This window comes from Mesocricetus auratus, unplaced genomic scaffold (assembly GCF_017639785.1).
Source record: "Mesocricetus auratus isolate SY011 unplaced genomic scaffold, BCM_Maur_2.0 Super-Scaffold_100676, whole genome shotgun sequence".
NCBI lineage: Eukaryota > Metazoa > Chordata > Mammalia > Rodentia > Cricetidae > Mesocricetus > Mesocricetus auratus.
Window position 1 is genome coordinate 175,985,493 of NW_024429266.1, and position 17,801 is coordinate 176,003,293.

The window sequence follows — 17,801 nt, forward strand, 5'->3', positions numbered from 1 at the left end:
CAGAATATTTATTTGGATTTTGAAGGAGTCCAAGGGCAATAGGGTGGTCAATGGGTGATGGGGGCACAGCTTTAGTCCCAGGCATCTTACCTGCAACGGGTTCCCCTAGGGACCCAGCCTGGTAGCACCCTGCCTCAGGGCAGTAGACCATTTGTCCCAGGATGGCTCTGCAGAAACTGTGAGCTCATGGGCATGGCCTGAGGACACAAGAGAGACCGGAACCCACAGATGCCAGCCCTCAGGGCCCAGGACTCATGTTGCCCCTAAGAGCAATGGTGTCCCAGGTCCTTTTTGCTGACTTAGGTACCCTCCCTTCTCTCTTCCCCATGGAGACTATGTGTTAATCTGTAGAGTGAGAGCCTGCCCACTGGTGCCAACACTGAGACTGCATGGAAGGAAAGAGCTCTTTATTGCCCAGGCAGGGCCTCCTGGTGTCTTCCAGCATGTCGTCTGTCTTCTGGGCTCAGGTACGGCAGTGGTTACAGTGGTCACTTTGGGGACCGGCTCAGATGCCATCAGGCAGTGTTGTCAGTCAGTTCTCCTGAACCCTGGAAAGCAAAGCCGGCAGGATGCTACAGGATTCTGCAGGCAGTCAAGTCCCACCCCACCCCCACCTCAAATGACCAAACAACACAGGGATGGTAGCAAGGGGCCCCTGCTGAAGGTTCTGTGGCCCCCTGTGGTCCTTAGTTACGGAGAGATTACCACCCCCACCCTCAGCGCAGAGATACACTATTCCTGCCTGGCTTCCAGACTTTGAGGCACAACACCACTAAATACAAAGGTGCTGGGCTGCTGGTCAAAGACAGTGGGCTGGAGTGTGGATCTGCAGCAGAGAAATTTCTTAGCATGTGTAAAGCCTTGGGTCCCATCCTAGCCACACCATGCAAACACACACACATCCTTCTCTGCTTGATGGCCTGCCCCACACTAAGAATTGTACCAGTTTTGCAGCTAAGAACCCTGAGGTTCAAAGAGACTATGGACAGCTGGATTGCAGCTTGTCAAGCATGCTGCAGGGCCTGGACTCCACTGCCAACGCAGAAAAAGGTTGTCTGGGGTCACAGAACAGAGGCAGAACTTGAACCTGAGCCTCTCGCCTCCAGGACTTTCCCTAGATGGCAGGCAGGGGAGAGTTTGGATGGGGAAATGTGTAGCACCATTACCTGGCAGCCTGAACTTCTGCAGGAGGGGAATGAAGCCCTGAAGCACTCTGTGGATCCGGTACACTGCACAGAAGCAAGGGGAAGTGTCGGTCAGGAGGCTGGCCCCTCAAGAGCCCCAGGGTCAGACTCACTCCCTGTCTCCCCAGGACCGAGGTACACCCCACGCAAACAAAGCCCAACATGCAATTTTAGGCTAACGTCAAGAACAGTGCTGTGGTTATTACACGGAAAAGAGTCACAGGCAGTAATAACAGGGACAGGAAACCCAGCGACCTTGATGCCTGGCTCCACTAGCTTGTTTTCAGTATCTGAGGGGCTATGCGTGTTTGCTGCTTTAAACTGTTTTTGTGGGACTGCCCCCTTTTTCCACAAGGTCCTGCCAAGGACCTTTCACTGACCTCACATGCAGTCAGGAAGAAAACACAAACATAAGGGATTTATTTTTTTACAAAAAGTTTAGATCGTGACTCCTGGGGAGTGTGGTGGCCAACTACCACTCCATCCTCCAGAAGCCTTCCGGTCTGTGGAGCTTTTCAACAGGACCACTTACCCAGCCCAAAGTAGATGCCGATGGTCTCCAGAGAGGCAAAGGTGAGCAGGCCAACCCCGAGGGACATGAACCAGTCTTCAAGGGTAGCAAGGAAAGAACGGTCAGCATTTGCGTTGTAGGTCAACTCCCTGTCCTCCCATGCAGTCCCTTTCCAGGTCCCTCACCTGAGTAGTAGTGATAACACACCAGCAAGGCCCCAATGGCGAAGCAGAGGAGGACGAAATGGAAAAACTCATCTGCAAGAAAGGGTGTCAGCTGAGCACTCTCTGTCTCTCTGTCTCTCTCTGTCTCTCTCTCTCTCTCTTTCTCTCTCCCCTTCCCTCCCTCCCTCCTTCCACCTCCCCTTCCTCCCTCCCTCCACCTCCCCTCCCTCCCCCCCCCTCAACTAAGGCCATTGCCACAACCCTCTTATTTTCATTTTTTGCTTTTTCTTCTGAGGCAAGGCCTCTATGGAGCCCAGGGTTACCTTCAATTTAGGATTCTTCTGCTTCTGCCTTCAGAATAAGGGTTCCAGGTGTGTGTCACAATACCATGCCTGTTCTCTTGTTTTAATTTGTGTTTGTTTGTTTTACTCTGTAACCCTGGATGACTTGAAACTCCCTGTGTAGACCAAACTGGCCTTGATATCACAGAGGTCCTCTGCCTTCAGAGTACTGGGATTAAAGGTATGTGCCAAGATGCCTAGTTCCTTATCCATTTATTTGAAATAGTGTTTCACTATGTCACTCTGGCTGGCCTTGAGCTCACAGAAATCCACCCACCTCTGTCAGCCTAGTGCTGAGATTAAAGGTGTGTACCACCATGCCCAACTGTTCTATTTTTTATTGTATTTGTGTGTAGGTGAGTGCATGCCCCTACATGAATGTGGATCAAGTATCCCTTGATCAAGTATCCAAGGGGTATCAGATCCCTTGGAGCTGGAGATACAGGCATTAGTGAGGGACCTGATATGGGTTCTGGGATCCAAACTCTAGTCCTCTGACAAAGGGGAAATGCACTTAACTGCCGAGCCACTGATCCAGCCTCTTCTTATTTTTAAATGACAGTGCTCCAGCTCCTGACCAGCCAGTGTTAAAGAGCACCCCAGGAGCCCCCTTTCAATCCTATCTTGCTTCATGATTTTTGGAACATGTACAGTCACGCAGCTTGGGTTTTATTTCTGGGTTTTTTGTTTTGTTTTGTTTTGTTTTTATGAGACAGGGTTTCTCTGTATTGTTTTGGAGGCTGTCGGTCCAGCCTGGCCTCGAACTCACAAAGATCCGCCTGCCTCTGCCTCCCGAGTGCTGGGATTAAAGGCGTGCGCCACCACCGCCCGGCTTATTTCTGGGTTTATCGGTTCCCTCCTCCCTGGGCTCTAGGTCTTTGAGAAGGAAGATCTCAGTCAACCTCCTGCCTGAGGAAACTCAGCAGCTAGAGTAGCTACACTGGGTGCTCATAATTAATCTGTTGAGTGAGCATTAAAAACAAAACAAAAACCACAAATGTGAAACGTGCAAAGGCACCGAGTGCAAAGTTCTGAGGCTAACAGGCATGAGAGAGGCTGCACCTCGGGTATGAGGCACATCGGGTAGGTATGTCACCAGGGCCAATGGCAGTCTTCCTGCTTCCTCATAGAAGGGGAATACAAAAGAGAGTTTAGGGGAAGTCAGGAGTGGTGGTGCATGCCTGTGACCCCAGTACTGAGGAGGCTGAGGCAAAAGCACCCCAAGTTGGAAGTCAGTCTGGGTTACGCAGGAAGGATGATCAAGACAAGACAGAACAAAACACTGCCTCCCAAACACTAACCAAAACAAAAGCCAACCTAGAACAGAGTGAGCAAACCCTGCTGTCTAGGGAAGGGTCTTTCTCAGGGGCGATGAGTAAAGTCAAGGCTGAATCAAAGGCTCGGGTTTCCAGAGACAGAGGGGGTTGCCATCTTCCTTCGGAACGTAACAAGTTCTGCATATCTTGAAGCAAGTACGAGGTCTGTACTTTGAGACCCTGGGTTTCAGCTCAATGAGCCTTTTTATGCCCAGCCCCACCTCCAGCCAAACGCTGTGCTCTGGTTGCCAGGGACCAAGACTAAAAAAGGGCTTAATCCCAGGTATCTCCTTCACTAAAAAGTGGGAGTCTATGGGGACCTTTTGAAGTAACTCAAGATTTTTCTAGAACAGCTACCATTTGTTTAATCAGAAAACATGGTGAGGGTCTGGAGAGATAGCTCAGCAGTGAGTATTGCTGCTGCAGAAATCCAAGTTTGACTCACCGCCCATCTCTACCAGTGTGCAGCCAACCACCTGTAACGCCAGCCCCAGGGGCTCTGACGCCCTCTTCTGGCCTCCTTGGGCACATGCACTCATGTAAACATTTTTTTTTTAATCTTATAAACAAACAAAAAAACCAAAGTCTCCCTTTTCTACCTTCACGGTCTACCAGGAAGTCCTCATGGATTCCAGGCCTGGAACTCTCATCACTTCCTCAGTGGAACCTCACGGACCCAAAGCCTGACTATGTCCCATCCCAGAGCATGAAACACTTATCCCCTTGTGTTTGCATGCATAGCAAAGAAAGCACATGATTGGGTGTCAAGCCCAGGCCTTTCCCTCCAGTGCTGCTGTAAGGCCCCCACCAACTGTAGGCCTCCATTTCTACATGAAAAGACGGGCATCACTGCTTGTACCCCGTCCCCACGCCCCCAGTGATTAGAGCTGAGGACTTTGGTAGCTGTAGGGTACCTCACAGAGGTGACTGGGATTATTATGGCTCTGGCTGGCGGCCATCATGCATGCACAGAAATCTGGACCAGCCAGGTGAGCATGGCTCCTGAGCCCCGACTCACTTACCATCCTTCTTTATGTTCAGCCGTCTTAACTGAGAGGCCTCCGCTTCTCCTTCAGAATTAAAGAGAGAGAGAGATGTGTCTTGTAGATTACTGCTCTGGCCTTAGAGACTTGGGTGATCTCAGCAGGAGCACCCCTGAAGGTAGGGGTGGCTGTCACAGGACCCTCGCTGACTTCCTCACCCATCTATAGACCCTGTCCTTCCCTCCATTTCCCTCTAATGGAGACTTCTGAGTCATGCGGGTGTTGACGTTCCTACTAAAACTGGCCCACCCTCTCAGGCCATTTGTGCTCCTCTCTGGCCCCTCTGGAATCCACACAGCCTCCTGCTGTCCTCGGAGCTTATATATTTACCCTCTGTTGAGCCGGAACCTCTTCTTCGGAGTCCTAGAAATAAGAAACTCAGTGTTAGTGCCAGGCTGGCCCAGGCTCCTTGCCAAGGGCTTTCACGCCCCCCCCCAACCTCCCTACACCCATGACTGGTCACCCAGAGGTGACTAAGAAAAGGCTCTTGGTAATTCTCCAGCCATGGGATCCAAGGGACCTTTCCTAGCTGGCTGATGTCTGCTTCCTCCTGCCTGGACTCCCATCCATTGTCCCACAACTTCTCTCCTGCCAATTGCGTGCAGCCAGGTCCCTAAGTGGCCCTGGAGTTCCCATGTCTCACAGCCATGACCCTGAGAGTGCTCATGAGGACAGTGCCCAGACCTCACTCAACTCCAGTGTCCTTGACTCCCTCCCCTTCCTGGGTGCTCACCTGACTCCCCAGCAAGCACCATCTCCCCAGCACTACCTGCATGGAAGGAGAATCAGTAAGCACACACGATGGTACCCTCCCGAGAAGGTTACTGCGGAGGAAAGTAGGGCCTGCTTGGAGTCTTACACTGATGGTGTAGGCTGGGTGGGAACCGGAGCAGGCTGAGAGGTTCCTGCTCCATCTGATTAGCCGTCAACCCCACCTGAAGTCATGCAGGCTAGTATTTTTTATTTAAAACAAAATAAAATAGGGACTAGAGAGATGGCAGCATGGTTAAGAGTACTAGAAGCTGGGTTGGAGAGATGGCTCAGCCGTTAAAGGCTAGGCTCACAACCAAAAATATAAGAGTACTAGATGCTCACAACCTCCTGTAGGTCCAACTTCAGGGGACTCTGATACCTTCTTCTGGCCTCTTTTGGCACTGCAGTCATATTCATAAACCGCACTCAGGCGTGTGTGTGTGTGTGTGTGTGTGTGTGTGTGTGTGTGTGTGTGTGTGATACAGGAGAAATAGATTCTCTTTCAGAGAACATGGGTTTGGTCCCCACCCTCATGGCAGCTCAAATCTGTTGGTAACTCTAAGAGATTCAACTCCTTCTTCTAGCCTTCATGGGCATACACATGGTACACGGACATATATGTAAGCAAAACACTCATAAAATAAACAAGTGAAATAAAAATAAAAAGTAAACAAATCTTTAAAACACAGTAAAAATCAAAATCTTTAAAAATCAAAATAACAGCAAAGAAACCATTCTTGAACTCAGTCTCTAGTGCTAAAATAAATGAATAAATACATTCAAATAAGCAAATAAGACAATATAAAGATCCCCCACAATGCCAGCACTCAAAGGCAGCTGCGTGTTATATTCCAGTATGTGCTGTGTGAACCGTCTCACTCTGAGTGTACCTGACCCGTGTTTCTTGCTGTTTCTCTGGGTCATTACTAGGGATTGGGGGACTAGGTAGATATTGGGGGGCCTGACTCTCTCTAGGTAGTGTGCATCTGACAGGTTCTTTGTGAACTAAGTCAATCTGTAGACTTCCTACTTCACTGTAGTGCTACCGACCAAAGCACCTCGTTATTTCTCTACATCTCCTCACCATCATACAGGGCTCTTGGAAACAGTTCTTAAAGGGGGATGGGGAGGTCTGAGCCCTTCTTAAACAGTGCGGGGTTCCAAGAGAGTGAAGTGGATCGCACCGATTTTCCTGATGGCAAAACCATAGCCCAGATCAGTTGGGTGACCAGTTAACTGTGCTAAAAGCAGGGGCTGGAGTGAGCAGAGAAGACTGATTGTCCTCGAACCATTGTAATTACGGTAGAGGGCACTGCGGTCCCACATGGATTGCCGTGGCCTCACTACCTCATCTGTCTGCCTGGGAGTCTTCCAATCAGATCATGAGACTCCATCCTTGTTCTGCCCTCTGGGCCCTCAGCCCTCTTCAAAGCCGGGGGACCAGCAGTTACCTCCATAGAGCTGAAGCTCGTCTTTCAGCACCTCCAGTTCCCCGCGGTCAGCACCTGGGTGGAGACAAACCTTGGTCAACTCTCCCCAGTGTCCTGGGCCACCTCCACATCCCTACATCTGGTCTCCAAAAGGTAACAGAGTCACAGGTACTCACCCTCAGTGCCCCTAGAGGCTACTATGTTCTGTTACTGATATGAAACCACAGACCTGGCTGGGCTGGAGGCTCAGGCAAGGGTAGTTACTGCAGTAGCAGAGATGGCTCAGAGCTTAAGAGCACTGGCTGCTCTTGCAAAGGGCCTGGGTTCAGTTCCCAGCACCCACATGGCAGCTCAAAATTGCCTGCAATTCTAGTTTCAGGAGAGCTGAACCCTCTTCTGGCCTCTGTGGGCATAGGCATGTACATGGTACAAATACAAATAGGCAGGCAAAACACTCACACATAAATCAATTAACCTTTAAATCTTTATATAATAAGAATACTAAGCTCTAAGGTGTGCCAATGTTGTACTAAGTTATTTATATTGAACGTTTCCTTTGGTTCTTATTGAAAGAGCGTGGAGAAGACACCAGTGCACGCCTATCTATTCTGCAGACAAGGCAGTTGAGGTACAAAGGTTCAATTACAGCTTAGGGAACAACTTAGTGGGATAGAACTGTCCTAGCATGTGTGAGACACTGATCTGATCTCAGCACAGGGATGTGGGGTGATGGAGAGAAAAACAAAAGGTAAATTGATGCCACCAAACACACATAGTAAGGAGTGACTCTACAGGCATCTCATAAAACCTGAATTCCTGGTTTGTGTGTGTGTGTTTTTAATTTGCTGTTGTTTTATTTACTTATCATCATCATTATTGGTGTTGGAGATTGAATACAGGGCTTCTATATGCTAAGCACAGACTTCACATTGAGCTCTATGCTCAGACCCCCAGCTAGTTGTAGCTCTAGAAATAGAACCTAGGCTCAACTCCAGCATCGTAAGTAGCATTTATCAAACACTCTGTGTATACCAGGCTCTGTAATAGACTTTCATTCATTAATTCTCATTCTTTCCTTGATGCTCTTTTCACAAAGTTTATTTATTTTGGCAGAAGTGGTTTCCTAGGACTGGAAAGATGGCTCAGGTTAAGAGCACTGGCTGTTCTTGCAGAGGACCCAGGTTTGACTCCCAGCCCCCAGCCACCAGTTGGTTCCAGAACAACCTGTGGCTCAAGTCCAGGGGATCAGACACCCTCTTCTGGCTTCCCCAGGCGCTGTGCACGCATATGGTACACACAATCCTGCAGGCAAAGCACTCACACACATGAGCGACACATTTTTCAAAAGGGGGATGCTGAGGCTGTAGCTCAATGTAGCTCAGTGGAAGAACACTTGCAAGAACCCTGGGTACTACCCCGGATTGCAAAAACAAATACACGATAAATATGCCTCACAACTTCACTATCATAATTACTATTCATATCTTTATGTTTTCCTGTTTTGTAAACTATCCTTTTTAATATTTATTTACTTGCATGGGGCGTGGATCTCATGTCACACAGCCCATGTGTAGGTCAGAGACAACTTTTTGGAAGTCAGTTCCCTTCTGTGTGGGTCCCAGGCATGCAGCTCAGGTCATCAAGCCATTTCAGCCTCCTTCTTCCTGTTTTGTGTAAGATTTTTTTTTTTTTACAAATACATTTGAGGTCAAGTGAATTCTGTGACTTGCCACCCATCAAGCCAGAGCTACAAAAGTGCTCATCAAAAACAAACAAAGCTGGGTGTGATGGCACATGCTTTCCCCAGCACTCGGGAGGCAATGAGTTTGAGGTCAGCCTGGTCTACAGAGGGAGTTCTAGGACAGCCAAGGCCACACAGTGAAATCCTGCCTCAAACCATACAAAAAGACAACCATGACTATCACCAAGACAGAGCCCAGTAGGGTGTTAGGTAGGCTATTTCCCCTTCATACATTATAAACAGCATGTTGTGAGGAACCTCCTCACGTAGCCCCACTAGCAAAGGAAAGGTGAGCCGCCTACCAGGAGAGCTGTCCCTGCGGGCCTTCCTTCGGTGTTCCCCGAGACCTCTGGAGTGCTGGTCCTCATCGCTGCTGTCTGTGAGGAGCAAACACAAGTTGTAGAGCCTCAGGCTGGAAGGCGCCAGGCCACTGTCACTCTGATAGACAGTCTCAATGATCCCACTTTGTGGAGAAAGGAACTTTGCCCTGCTGAGGGTTAGGACATTGGCCCCTAGCTTTCTGTGTCACTCTCCTCTTTGTATTTTCTTCCTGGCCCCTACTTTTGCGGCTGCCCAAGGAGACTTTCCTGAAGAAGCAACCAAGTTCCATGACGTGCCATCTTATGGAGAGTCCACCAAACACAATGCTGTATTGTCTCTATCCTCGCGATGTCCCAGGACTCTGGGTGTCTGCGGGGTGTGTCTGCTGGCCTGGAACTCTTTCCCACTTGTCTCCCGGATTGTGAAGCTAAGCTGATGTCACATGTCCTATAGGAACCCTATTCATGTTGTTCAGACACTCATTGGCCTTATCCTTCCCACCTGGGGTTTCCATGGCACTGTCTTATGTCTGAGTCAGTCACCATGAGGGCTACACAATGTCTGTTTCTCCAACCACCTGAGCTCCTGAAGGCCACAGCCTGTGTCTCCCATTGCCTCAGGCTGCCTAGCCTGGAGCAGGAGGCTGAAAGGATATAAATTGTGGCTGAGTTGTATATATCTTAGACTAGTCAGTCAGGAGTTCCTGGCTACAGGGCTTTCTCCCAGGACTACCAAGATGGCCCCAGATGAGTTCCCTCAGTGTGCTTAGGGACTTTCTGATCAATCATGGATCCATTAAAACTCCAGGAAGGCAGTCAGCTGTGCTTCCAAGTACTTTCCCCTGACACAGTTACAAGAGCTGGCCAGTAATACGGCTGTCCCTTGGTATCCATGGGCGAAGGTTCTAAGGCTTCATACACACACACACACACACACACATACACACACACACACACACACACACACACACACACACACACACACACACACACCAAAAGCCACAGACACACCAGTCCCTTACACAGGACTTTGTAGCATTTGCATGGAAACTGTATGTGTCCTCTCGTGTTATTTTTCTTAATTTAAAAGTATGTATTTATGTAAGCGCATGCCACAGCACATGTGTGGAAGCTCAGGGTACAACTTTAAAGGGTTGTTTTTCTCCTTTTAACATGTGGATCACATGGGTCATAGGGATTGAACTCAGGTGGTTAGCTTGGCAGCAAGCACCTTCACCCAATGGACCATCTTTTTTCGTTTGTTTGTTTGTTTTTCGAGACAGGGTTTCTCTGTGGCTTTGGAGGCCATCCTGGACTAGCTTTTGTAGACCAGGCTGGTCTCAAACTCACAGAGATCTGCCTGCCTCTGCCTCCCAAGTGCTGGGATTAAAGGCGTGTGCTGCTAACGCCCGGCTAATGGACCATCTTGCAGACCCCTCTTTATTATTTAAACCACCTTTAGATTACTTGTAATATTTACTACAGGGTAAATGCTATATAATTCATACTTGGTGCTGTTCAGTAATATGACAATAAAACAGCCATCTGTGTTTAATATAGACACAGTTTATTTGCCTGTTTTTTGCCTCTTGGTTGGCTGAATTCAAGCATGCAGAATCCACGGATATGGAAGACTAGCTGCAAATCAAAATAACAGATATGTGTTTATCTTTTTTTTTAAGTTTTATTTATTTATTATGTATAAAGTGTTATACCTGCATGTATGTCTGCACACCAGAAGAGGGCACCAGATCTCATTACAGATGGTTGTGAGCCACCATGTGGTTGCTGGGAATTGAACTCTTGACCTTTGGAAGAGCAGCCAGTGCTCTTAAATTCTGAGCCATCTCTCCAGTCCCCATATATTTATCTTAATGAATAAAACATTAAATGACATTACTCCCACCCCCTTTACTTTTCAGACAGGGTCTCATGTAGTCCTTGATGGTCTGGAACTCACTATGTAGAGCAGAATGGCCTCAGATTTGTGGCAACCTTCCTGCCTTTGTCTTCTGAGTTCTGGGATCACAGGCATGTGACACCATGCCCAACTATTTCCTTCTTCTCTATATTTTACAAATATATATATCAGTGAGAAGCCAGGCGGTAGTGGCACATGCCTTTAATCGCAGCAGTCAGGAGGCAGAGGCAGGCAGATCTCTGTGAGTTCAAAGCTACACAAAGAAACCCTGTCTTGAATATATATATATATATGTGTGTGTGTGTGTGTGTGTGTGTGTGTATATATATATATATTAGTGAGAAAGAAAAAAGTATCTTCATTGCAAAATATCAAACAATATGGAAAATATAAATGAAATAAAACTCCAGATTCTATCAGCCAGGGACAATGTCCATCAACAGATGATTACAGTTACTTTAGCTTTGCTTATGATTTATTCATAGCATAAATTTGGGCTTTAAAGGGTGTGCTTATTTTCTGTTTGCTTGGGCAGTTTCTCTGTGTAGCCCAGGCTAGTCTGGGACGGACCGCCCATCTTTCTGCCTCTACCTCCCAAGTGCTGGAATTACAATTAGCTATCACCATCCTTGACTTTATTTAGTGGTTGGTTATTCATTCATGAAGTCCAGGCTAGCTAAAGATGACGATGCACTTCTGATGCTCCTGCCTCCACTTGCTGGATGGTAGGATTATAGATGCATGTCAGCACACTAGGTTTCTGCTGTGCTGGGGATGGAACCCAGAGCTTTGTGCTAAACAAGCACCCAACCATGCAGAGCTTTGTTTGCCCTCAACCCAGGCCTAGGAATTGAAAGATCAGCGCTGAAGCTCCAATTGAGCAGGCAGAGAATCCACTCCCATAAACTCCCCAGTTCTAGAAAGACCTTCAAGGATTTTCAAGTTTGTTACTTAAAGTGGGTCATATAGCCTCCCCGTGCTTCACCTGTAAAATGAGACTTCCAATAGTATTGTATCTTCCTTGATGGGGTCCTGGGACAATTGAGTTCTTAGGTGTAAAGTACTTGAAAGAGTACCTGACAGTAAGCACTCCAAGTTGATAGCTCCAATGTTGTTACAAATTCAGCCTGTATGTTTTTTAAGTGTGTTTCTATTACTGTCTCTGTGTGTGTGTGTGTGTGTGTGTGTGTGTGTGTGTGTGTGTGTGTGTGTGTGTGTTGCTGGGGATGGAACCCAGAGCTCTGTAAATATGAGGTAATTACTGTACCATCAAGCCACACCCCATTTCTAAGAATGTTTGCTATACCTGAGGAGGAGGAGGAGGAGGAGGAGGAGGAAGAGGAGGAAGATGAGGAGGAGGAAGACTTGTCTCTCTCACATCGTTCCCGGGCCTTCTCATCTTGCTTGTGGAACTCTGTCTCTTGGTCTGGAGGCACACAGGCAAGGCGATGAGCTCTTACTGAACCCTGCCCCATCCCTGGCAACAGTACAGCCTCTCTATGGAGCACTCATCGAGCCAACGTGGGAACTACTCTCCTGAATATCCAAAGTCGATGGAAGGTGTCCAAGATCAAGGTTCTCAGAGACCCCTGGGTAGGGGTTTCAAAGACAGCCCAAGGGAAACATTCCTCTACATACAGATCCTGGAAAATAGGCTTCTGAGCTCCCATTTCCCCTTGTCCCCACTACCCTACCTGGAGAACTCCAGACTCAATACTGGTTCAGGGTTCCCTAAGTCACACAGAGGGCAGCTGGTGGTCAAGTCCCAAACCTTCTCTTTCTTCAAGGGCAGATGCATGAAATCCCTCCCACCTTCTAGAGATGATCCCCCAGTTCCAAAACAAGCTACCCAGAAACTTCTCAAAAATCTGGGGAGCAATTGAGGACCTGCTTAGCTAGGAAGTATGGGGAACAGGCTGGAACGGGCATGTGACTGGAAAATCACTCTTTGCCACATCTTTGATGTGGCCATCATGCCACATGACTCCAGCAGGGGTCTTTGATGGTCCCACCCATGCTGCACCCGTGTCCCCAGAGGCTGTGCTCAGAGGGTCTGAGAAGGCAAACTCACAGTCTGGATTTTCTGTTTCTCTGTGGGTTCCACTGGTGTCTTGAGACTGGGAAGAAGATCCTGAGGTCTCCATCACTTTCCCTAGAGGAAGGCCAGGAAGTTGTTAACTTCACTTCAGTTAATATCCTTCATATGTAAAGAGCTTGGCAAATGAATAAGGAAAGGGAGCAAAGCACACAACATTTGAAGTTATAAGGAACTTTTTCTATATAGGCAGGATTTGTCCATGTAGCTCTGACTGGCCTGGAACTTGCTATGGAAACTAAGCTGGCCTTAAACTCACAGAGATCTGCTTACTTCTGCCTCCTGAGTGCAAGGACTAAAGGAGTGCCCACCATTCACAGAACCATTTTTATTTTTAAAACATAATTGTTTGGGGGCTGGAGAGATGGCTCAGAGGTTAAAAGCAGTGAGTGCTCTATCAGAGGCCCTGAGTTCAATTCTCAGAAACCACATGATGGCTCACAACCATCTATAATGAGATCCAGTGCCCTCTTCTGGCCTGCAGGCAGAACATTGTATACATAATAAATAAATAATTAAAAAAATTTAGCGTGTTGCCTTCAAGAGCACAGCACTTATGGAGGCCAGAGGACAACTTACAGAATCAGCTCTCTCCCTCCATCATTTGGATCACAAGGACTACATTCTGGTCATCAGGCTTGGCAGCAAGTGTCTTTACCCACTAAGTCATCTCACCAGCTCCACTTCAGAAAAAAAAATGGGCCAGGGATACACAGAGATATGTTTTCTCAAGTAAGCAAAACAAACAAAGAAATATGCATTAGGGAAACTTGAGTATTGATCATCTTTTGATGATACTAGTCTTTTAGAGGCTGGAGAGACGGCTCAGTGTCTGAATCACTTGCCTCATAAACCTGCTGGCCTGAGCTCAGATCCCTAGAGTCCACAGAAAAGTCATTTGAATCTGTAATCCTAGCATTCCCCTATGCCAGGAGGTGGAGGAGACAGGAGAATTGCTGGATTGCAGACTAGCTATCCCAGTGTACAGCAGAGACACCCTGACTGAAACGAGACAGAAGGCCAGGATGAACAGTCCAGGCTGTCTTGTGGCCTAGCATCCTACATGTGTGCCTGTGAACAGACATGGGCCCTCTCTGAGCTGGGCACAGTGGTAAATGCCCGTAGTTCCCACTTTCGGAGAGGCTAAGGGCAGGAGCATTGTCTGACGTTAGGTGTTCGGTGTCAGACTATGAAACAATAAGACTCTCAAAATCAGGAATAGCAACAAAACAACCTTTAAAGTGTGATATTTATGTTAGTATTAGGTTTTTGTTTTATTTTGTTTCCTAAAGACAGGGTCTCACTGTGTAGCCCTGGCCAGTCCAGAAATTGCTATGTAGAACAGGTTGGCCTGCAACTCACAGAGATCTGCCTGTCTTTGTCTCCTGAATGCTGGATTCAAAGTGTGTGTCACCTACCCAGAAGTTTTTTGATGTTGTTTGTTTTTAACATTTATCGCTTATGCCAGTGTATGTGGGTTCGTGTGAGCAGAGGTCAGAGAGCAGCTTTCAGGAATGAATTCACTTTTCCACCGTGTGGATCCTGGGCATTGAGCTCAGGTCTTCAGGCTTGGCATCAGGTGTTTAACCCTCAGACCTTGTTTGTTTATTTGTTCATTTGTTATGTAGTCCAGGCGAACCTCAACCTAACGGCAAGTCTCCTGCTTTAGCCTTTTGGCCTTATTACATCTCTATTTTTTTTACATTTATTTATGTAAAGACAGAAAAACAACAGGAGTTGGGGAGATGGGTCATCAGTCATGACCCATTCAGCACTTGCTGCAGCTGGGCACGGTGGTACCCAGCAGCCAAGAGACAGAGCCTGGGAGATCTTTGAGTTTGAGACTGGCCTGATTTACATAGGGAGTTCTAGGCCAGCCAGAGTTATATAGGAAGACCCTGTCTCAAACAAACAAAGTAACAACAACAAAAAGAGCCTTTGTTGCTCTTGCAAAGAACCTGGGTTCCATTCTCAGCATCTAACATGGTGGCTCACAATGGTCCAGAACGCCAGTTCCATGGGATACCTACTCCCTCTTCTGGCCGTGGGGGGGCACTGCAGACACATGATGTACAGACATACAGGAGGCAAAATGCCCATACACATATAATAAATAAATTAAAAACAAAAACACGTGCCACCCTTGTATCCGTATTATATCAATCATGTTACAAAGGACATATGTTGGGCTGGAGAGATGGCTCAGAGGTTAAGAGCACTGACTGCTCATCCAGAGGTCCTGAGTTCAATTCCCAGCAACCACATGGTGGCTCCCAGCCATCTGTCATGAGATCTGGTGCCCTCTTCTGACCTGCAGGCATACATGCAGACAGAACACTCTATACATAATAAGTGAATAAAATCTTTCAAAAAAAAAAAAAAACAACAAAGGACATATGTCCATGATTCCCTCTGCACTGCTGACAAACCAGTCAGGTAGGTTGGGATCAGCTCTCACCTGTGAATTTTCAGACAATAAGAGATTTTTTAAAAAGATGGTCTCATTTGACCCTTACAATAATCCTGCAAGGTCAGAAGATGCAGATGGAAACATCTCAGAGGCAGGGCCTGAGGTGACTTTTAGTATCTTCGCTCCATCCTCCCCTTTACACTTTCCAACTACAAGAAAGGATACACAGTTTTAAAACTTTCACAGCCAGCAACTAGGGGCACGAGTTCACCAAGAGGCATGCAGGAGCACACAGAGCTTGCCAAGAGGAGCCTGTCAGGGCTCAGGTTCAGAAGCCATGGCCTGGGCAGGATTGTAGCTCCGTGGCAGAGTGGGCAAGGCCCTGGTTCCTTGCCAGCACCACAGAAACCAAACCATATAACATGTGATTGACTTGTGGAGCTGAGAAAAAGAGAAGTGAAGAGAGAAAAAGGAGGAGAGAACACAGCATGTCTTGTTACTTGCAGTGCTGAGCTATGCTCTGTTCTGATTTGTTGTGTTGGGGATCAAACTCAGGACATGCCAAGCAGGCTCTCTGCTGCTGAGTGACACCCCAGGCCCTTCCTGTCCCATCGTATCTGTTTGCTTGGTTTGGCTTAGTTTTTTTTAAAGATTTATTTATTTATTATGAATATAACATCCTGCCTCCATGTATGTCTGCACGCCAGAAGAAGGCACCAGATCTCATTACGGATGGTTGTGAGCCACCATGTGGTTGCTGGGAATTGAACTCAGGACCTCTGGAAGAGCAGTTGGTGCTCTTAACCTCTGAGCCATCTCTCCAGCCCTTGGCTTAGTTTTTAAGACAGGGTCTTACTATATAGCCCTGGCTGGCCCAGAACTCTTTATGTAGACCAGACTGGCCAAGAACTCACAGAGCCCTACCTGCCTGGGCTTAAGTGCTGGGACTAAGGGTGCGTGCCAACGCACCCGGTCTGTTTTGTTGCTGTTGCTGCTGTTGTTTTTTCAGTTAGGGTCTTCCTAGAAGTTATGACAATTCCCCTGCCTCTCATTCCTGAGTGCGAGCATCACAAGCTGCATCATGCCCACAGCTTCTTAACTCTTATTTAACCCACATAAGCCTTAGTTTGTACAGGAGGAAACTGAGGCTCAGGTAAATGGCCTGTCCAAGGTCCAAGTTCATAGACTCAGGCCCACCCCCACCCTGGTAACTTCCACTCACCAGATATCCCTACTTAGAGGTTCCCAGCTCCTGAGGTGACCCACCTCTGCGGCTGACCCTAAAGGACATGACATGCCTCATTCTTGGGCACTTCTTTCCAAAATGCCCAGTGCTTCTTCATTTTTCTTTGTTTTCAGAGACAGTGTCTTGTTGGGTTACCCCAGGTTGGGTTACCTCAGTGTCTTGCAGGGTTACCCCAGGTTGGATTATCCCAGTGTCTTGCTGGGTTACCCCAGGCTGGTCTAACCCCTGAACTAAAGCCATCCTCCTCTCTGAACAGTTGGGAATGCATATGCACACACTATAGTCAACTTTCCTGGAGAATTTGAAGCAGTTGAGCTATCCTCAGGGGCAGATGGAACCATGACAGAGGAAGGACGGTGCCAGGGCCCCTGGAACTAGAGTTGCAGGAGATTGTGAGTGAGCCACCATGAGGGTGCTGGGAACCAAACCCTGGTCCTCTGCAAGAGCAGCCGGTGCTGTTAGCATCTGAGACATCTCTCTGCCCGGGCCCTTCCCTTTTCAATGTTCTCGTCCCACCTCGATGCCTCAGGCCCACTGATGGGTGCTAAAGACCTCAGCAAGCCTTCCCAGCCTGGCCACTTGCTCCTTCCGCGCCACTCCATACCACCCAGGAGGGAGTACCAAAGGATTCTGTTTCACAAAGGAATTCCAAGGCCAGGAAATAAAGAAACGTGTATGAGGCCACTTCTGTGGTCTGAATGTGTGGCCAAGGTTCATTGAGAAACTTCATCTCCAAGCAAGAGTGTTGGAGAGAACTCTAACAGAGGTCCCTAGGATCTACCCTAGCCATTACACTAATTTGTAAAAGCAACTTTGTCAGGCGTGGTGTTGCACACCTTTAGTTCCAACACTCAGGAGACAGAAACAGGTAGATATATGTGAGTTTGAAGCCAGCCTACTCCACATAGTGAGTTCCAGGACAGCCAGAGATACATAGTGAGACCCTGTCTCAAAAAAGAAAAAAGAAGGAGGATGAGAGGGAGGGAGGGAAGGAGGGAGGGAGGGAGGGAGGGAAGGAGGGAGGGAGGGAAAGAAAAAATGAAAAAGCAGGACAGGGGCTGTGGCTCGGTTGGTAGAACATTCACTTGGCCTGCCCAAGACTCTGGTTCACCTCCAGAATCATATAAAATGGTTATGATGACACAAGCCTGTAATCCTAGCCTTTGACAGATGGAGGCAGGAGATTCCAGAATTTAAGGTCTTCTTTGGATACACAGAGAGCTGAAGGCCATCCTGAGCAACATGAGAATCTGTCCCAAGCAAACAACAATAGCAATGAAACCAAAACGAAGCAAGCCTGGCCCTGGTTTGTTTCATCCCTGTTAG

The 17,801-nt window shown here is 47.8% G+C and overlaps 1 protein-coding gene across 10 annotated transcripts in view; it reads right to left on the reverse strand.

The window, feature by feature from the left end:
• Window positions 1-390: 390 nt before the first annotated feature.
• Tmem40 (transmembrane protein 40) overlaps window positions 391-17,801 on the reverse strand; it is a 32,488-nt gene continuing 15,077 nt past the window's right edge. For 2 of the 10 annotated variants that reach the window (XM_040738788.1, XM_021224809.2), the window contains exons 2-12: window positions 12,796-12,876; window positions 12,031-12,150; window positions 8,786-8,860; window positions 6,764-6,817; window positions 5,293-5,328; window positions 4,890-4,922; window positions 4,539-4,586; window positions 1,881-1,952; window positions 1,717-1,791; window positions 1,167-1,229; window positions 391-548 (exon numbers count right to left, since the gene is read on the reverse strand). In XM_040738788.1, coding sequence (XP_040594722.1) covers window positions 529-548; window positions 1,167-1,229; window positions 1,717-1,791; window positions 1,881-1,952; window positions 4,539-4,586; window positions 4,890-4,922; window positions 5,293-5,328; window positions 6,764-6,817; window positions 8,786-8,860; window positions 12,031-12,150; window positions 12,796-12,876 — 677 coding nt within the window. In that variant the 3' untranslated portion in view covers window positions 391-528. Of the gene's footprint in view, window positions 549-1,166; window positions 1,230-1,716; window positions 1,792-1,880; window positions 1,953-4,538; window positions 4,587-4,889; window positions 4,923-5,292; window positions 5,329-6,763; window positions 6,818-8,785; window positions 8,861-12,030; window positions 12,151-12,795; window positions 12,877-15,277; window positions 15,439-17,801 lie in introns of all 10 variants that reach the window. The other 8 variants (XM_040738789.1, XM_021224811.2, XM_021224812.2 and 5 more) reach the window with 7 other exon arrangements.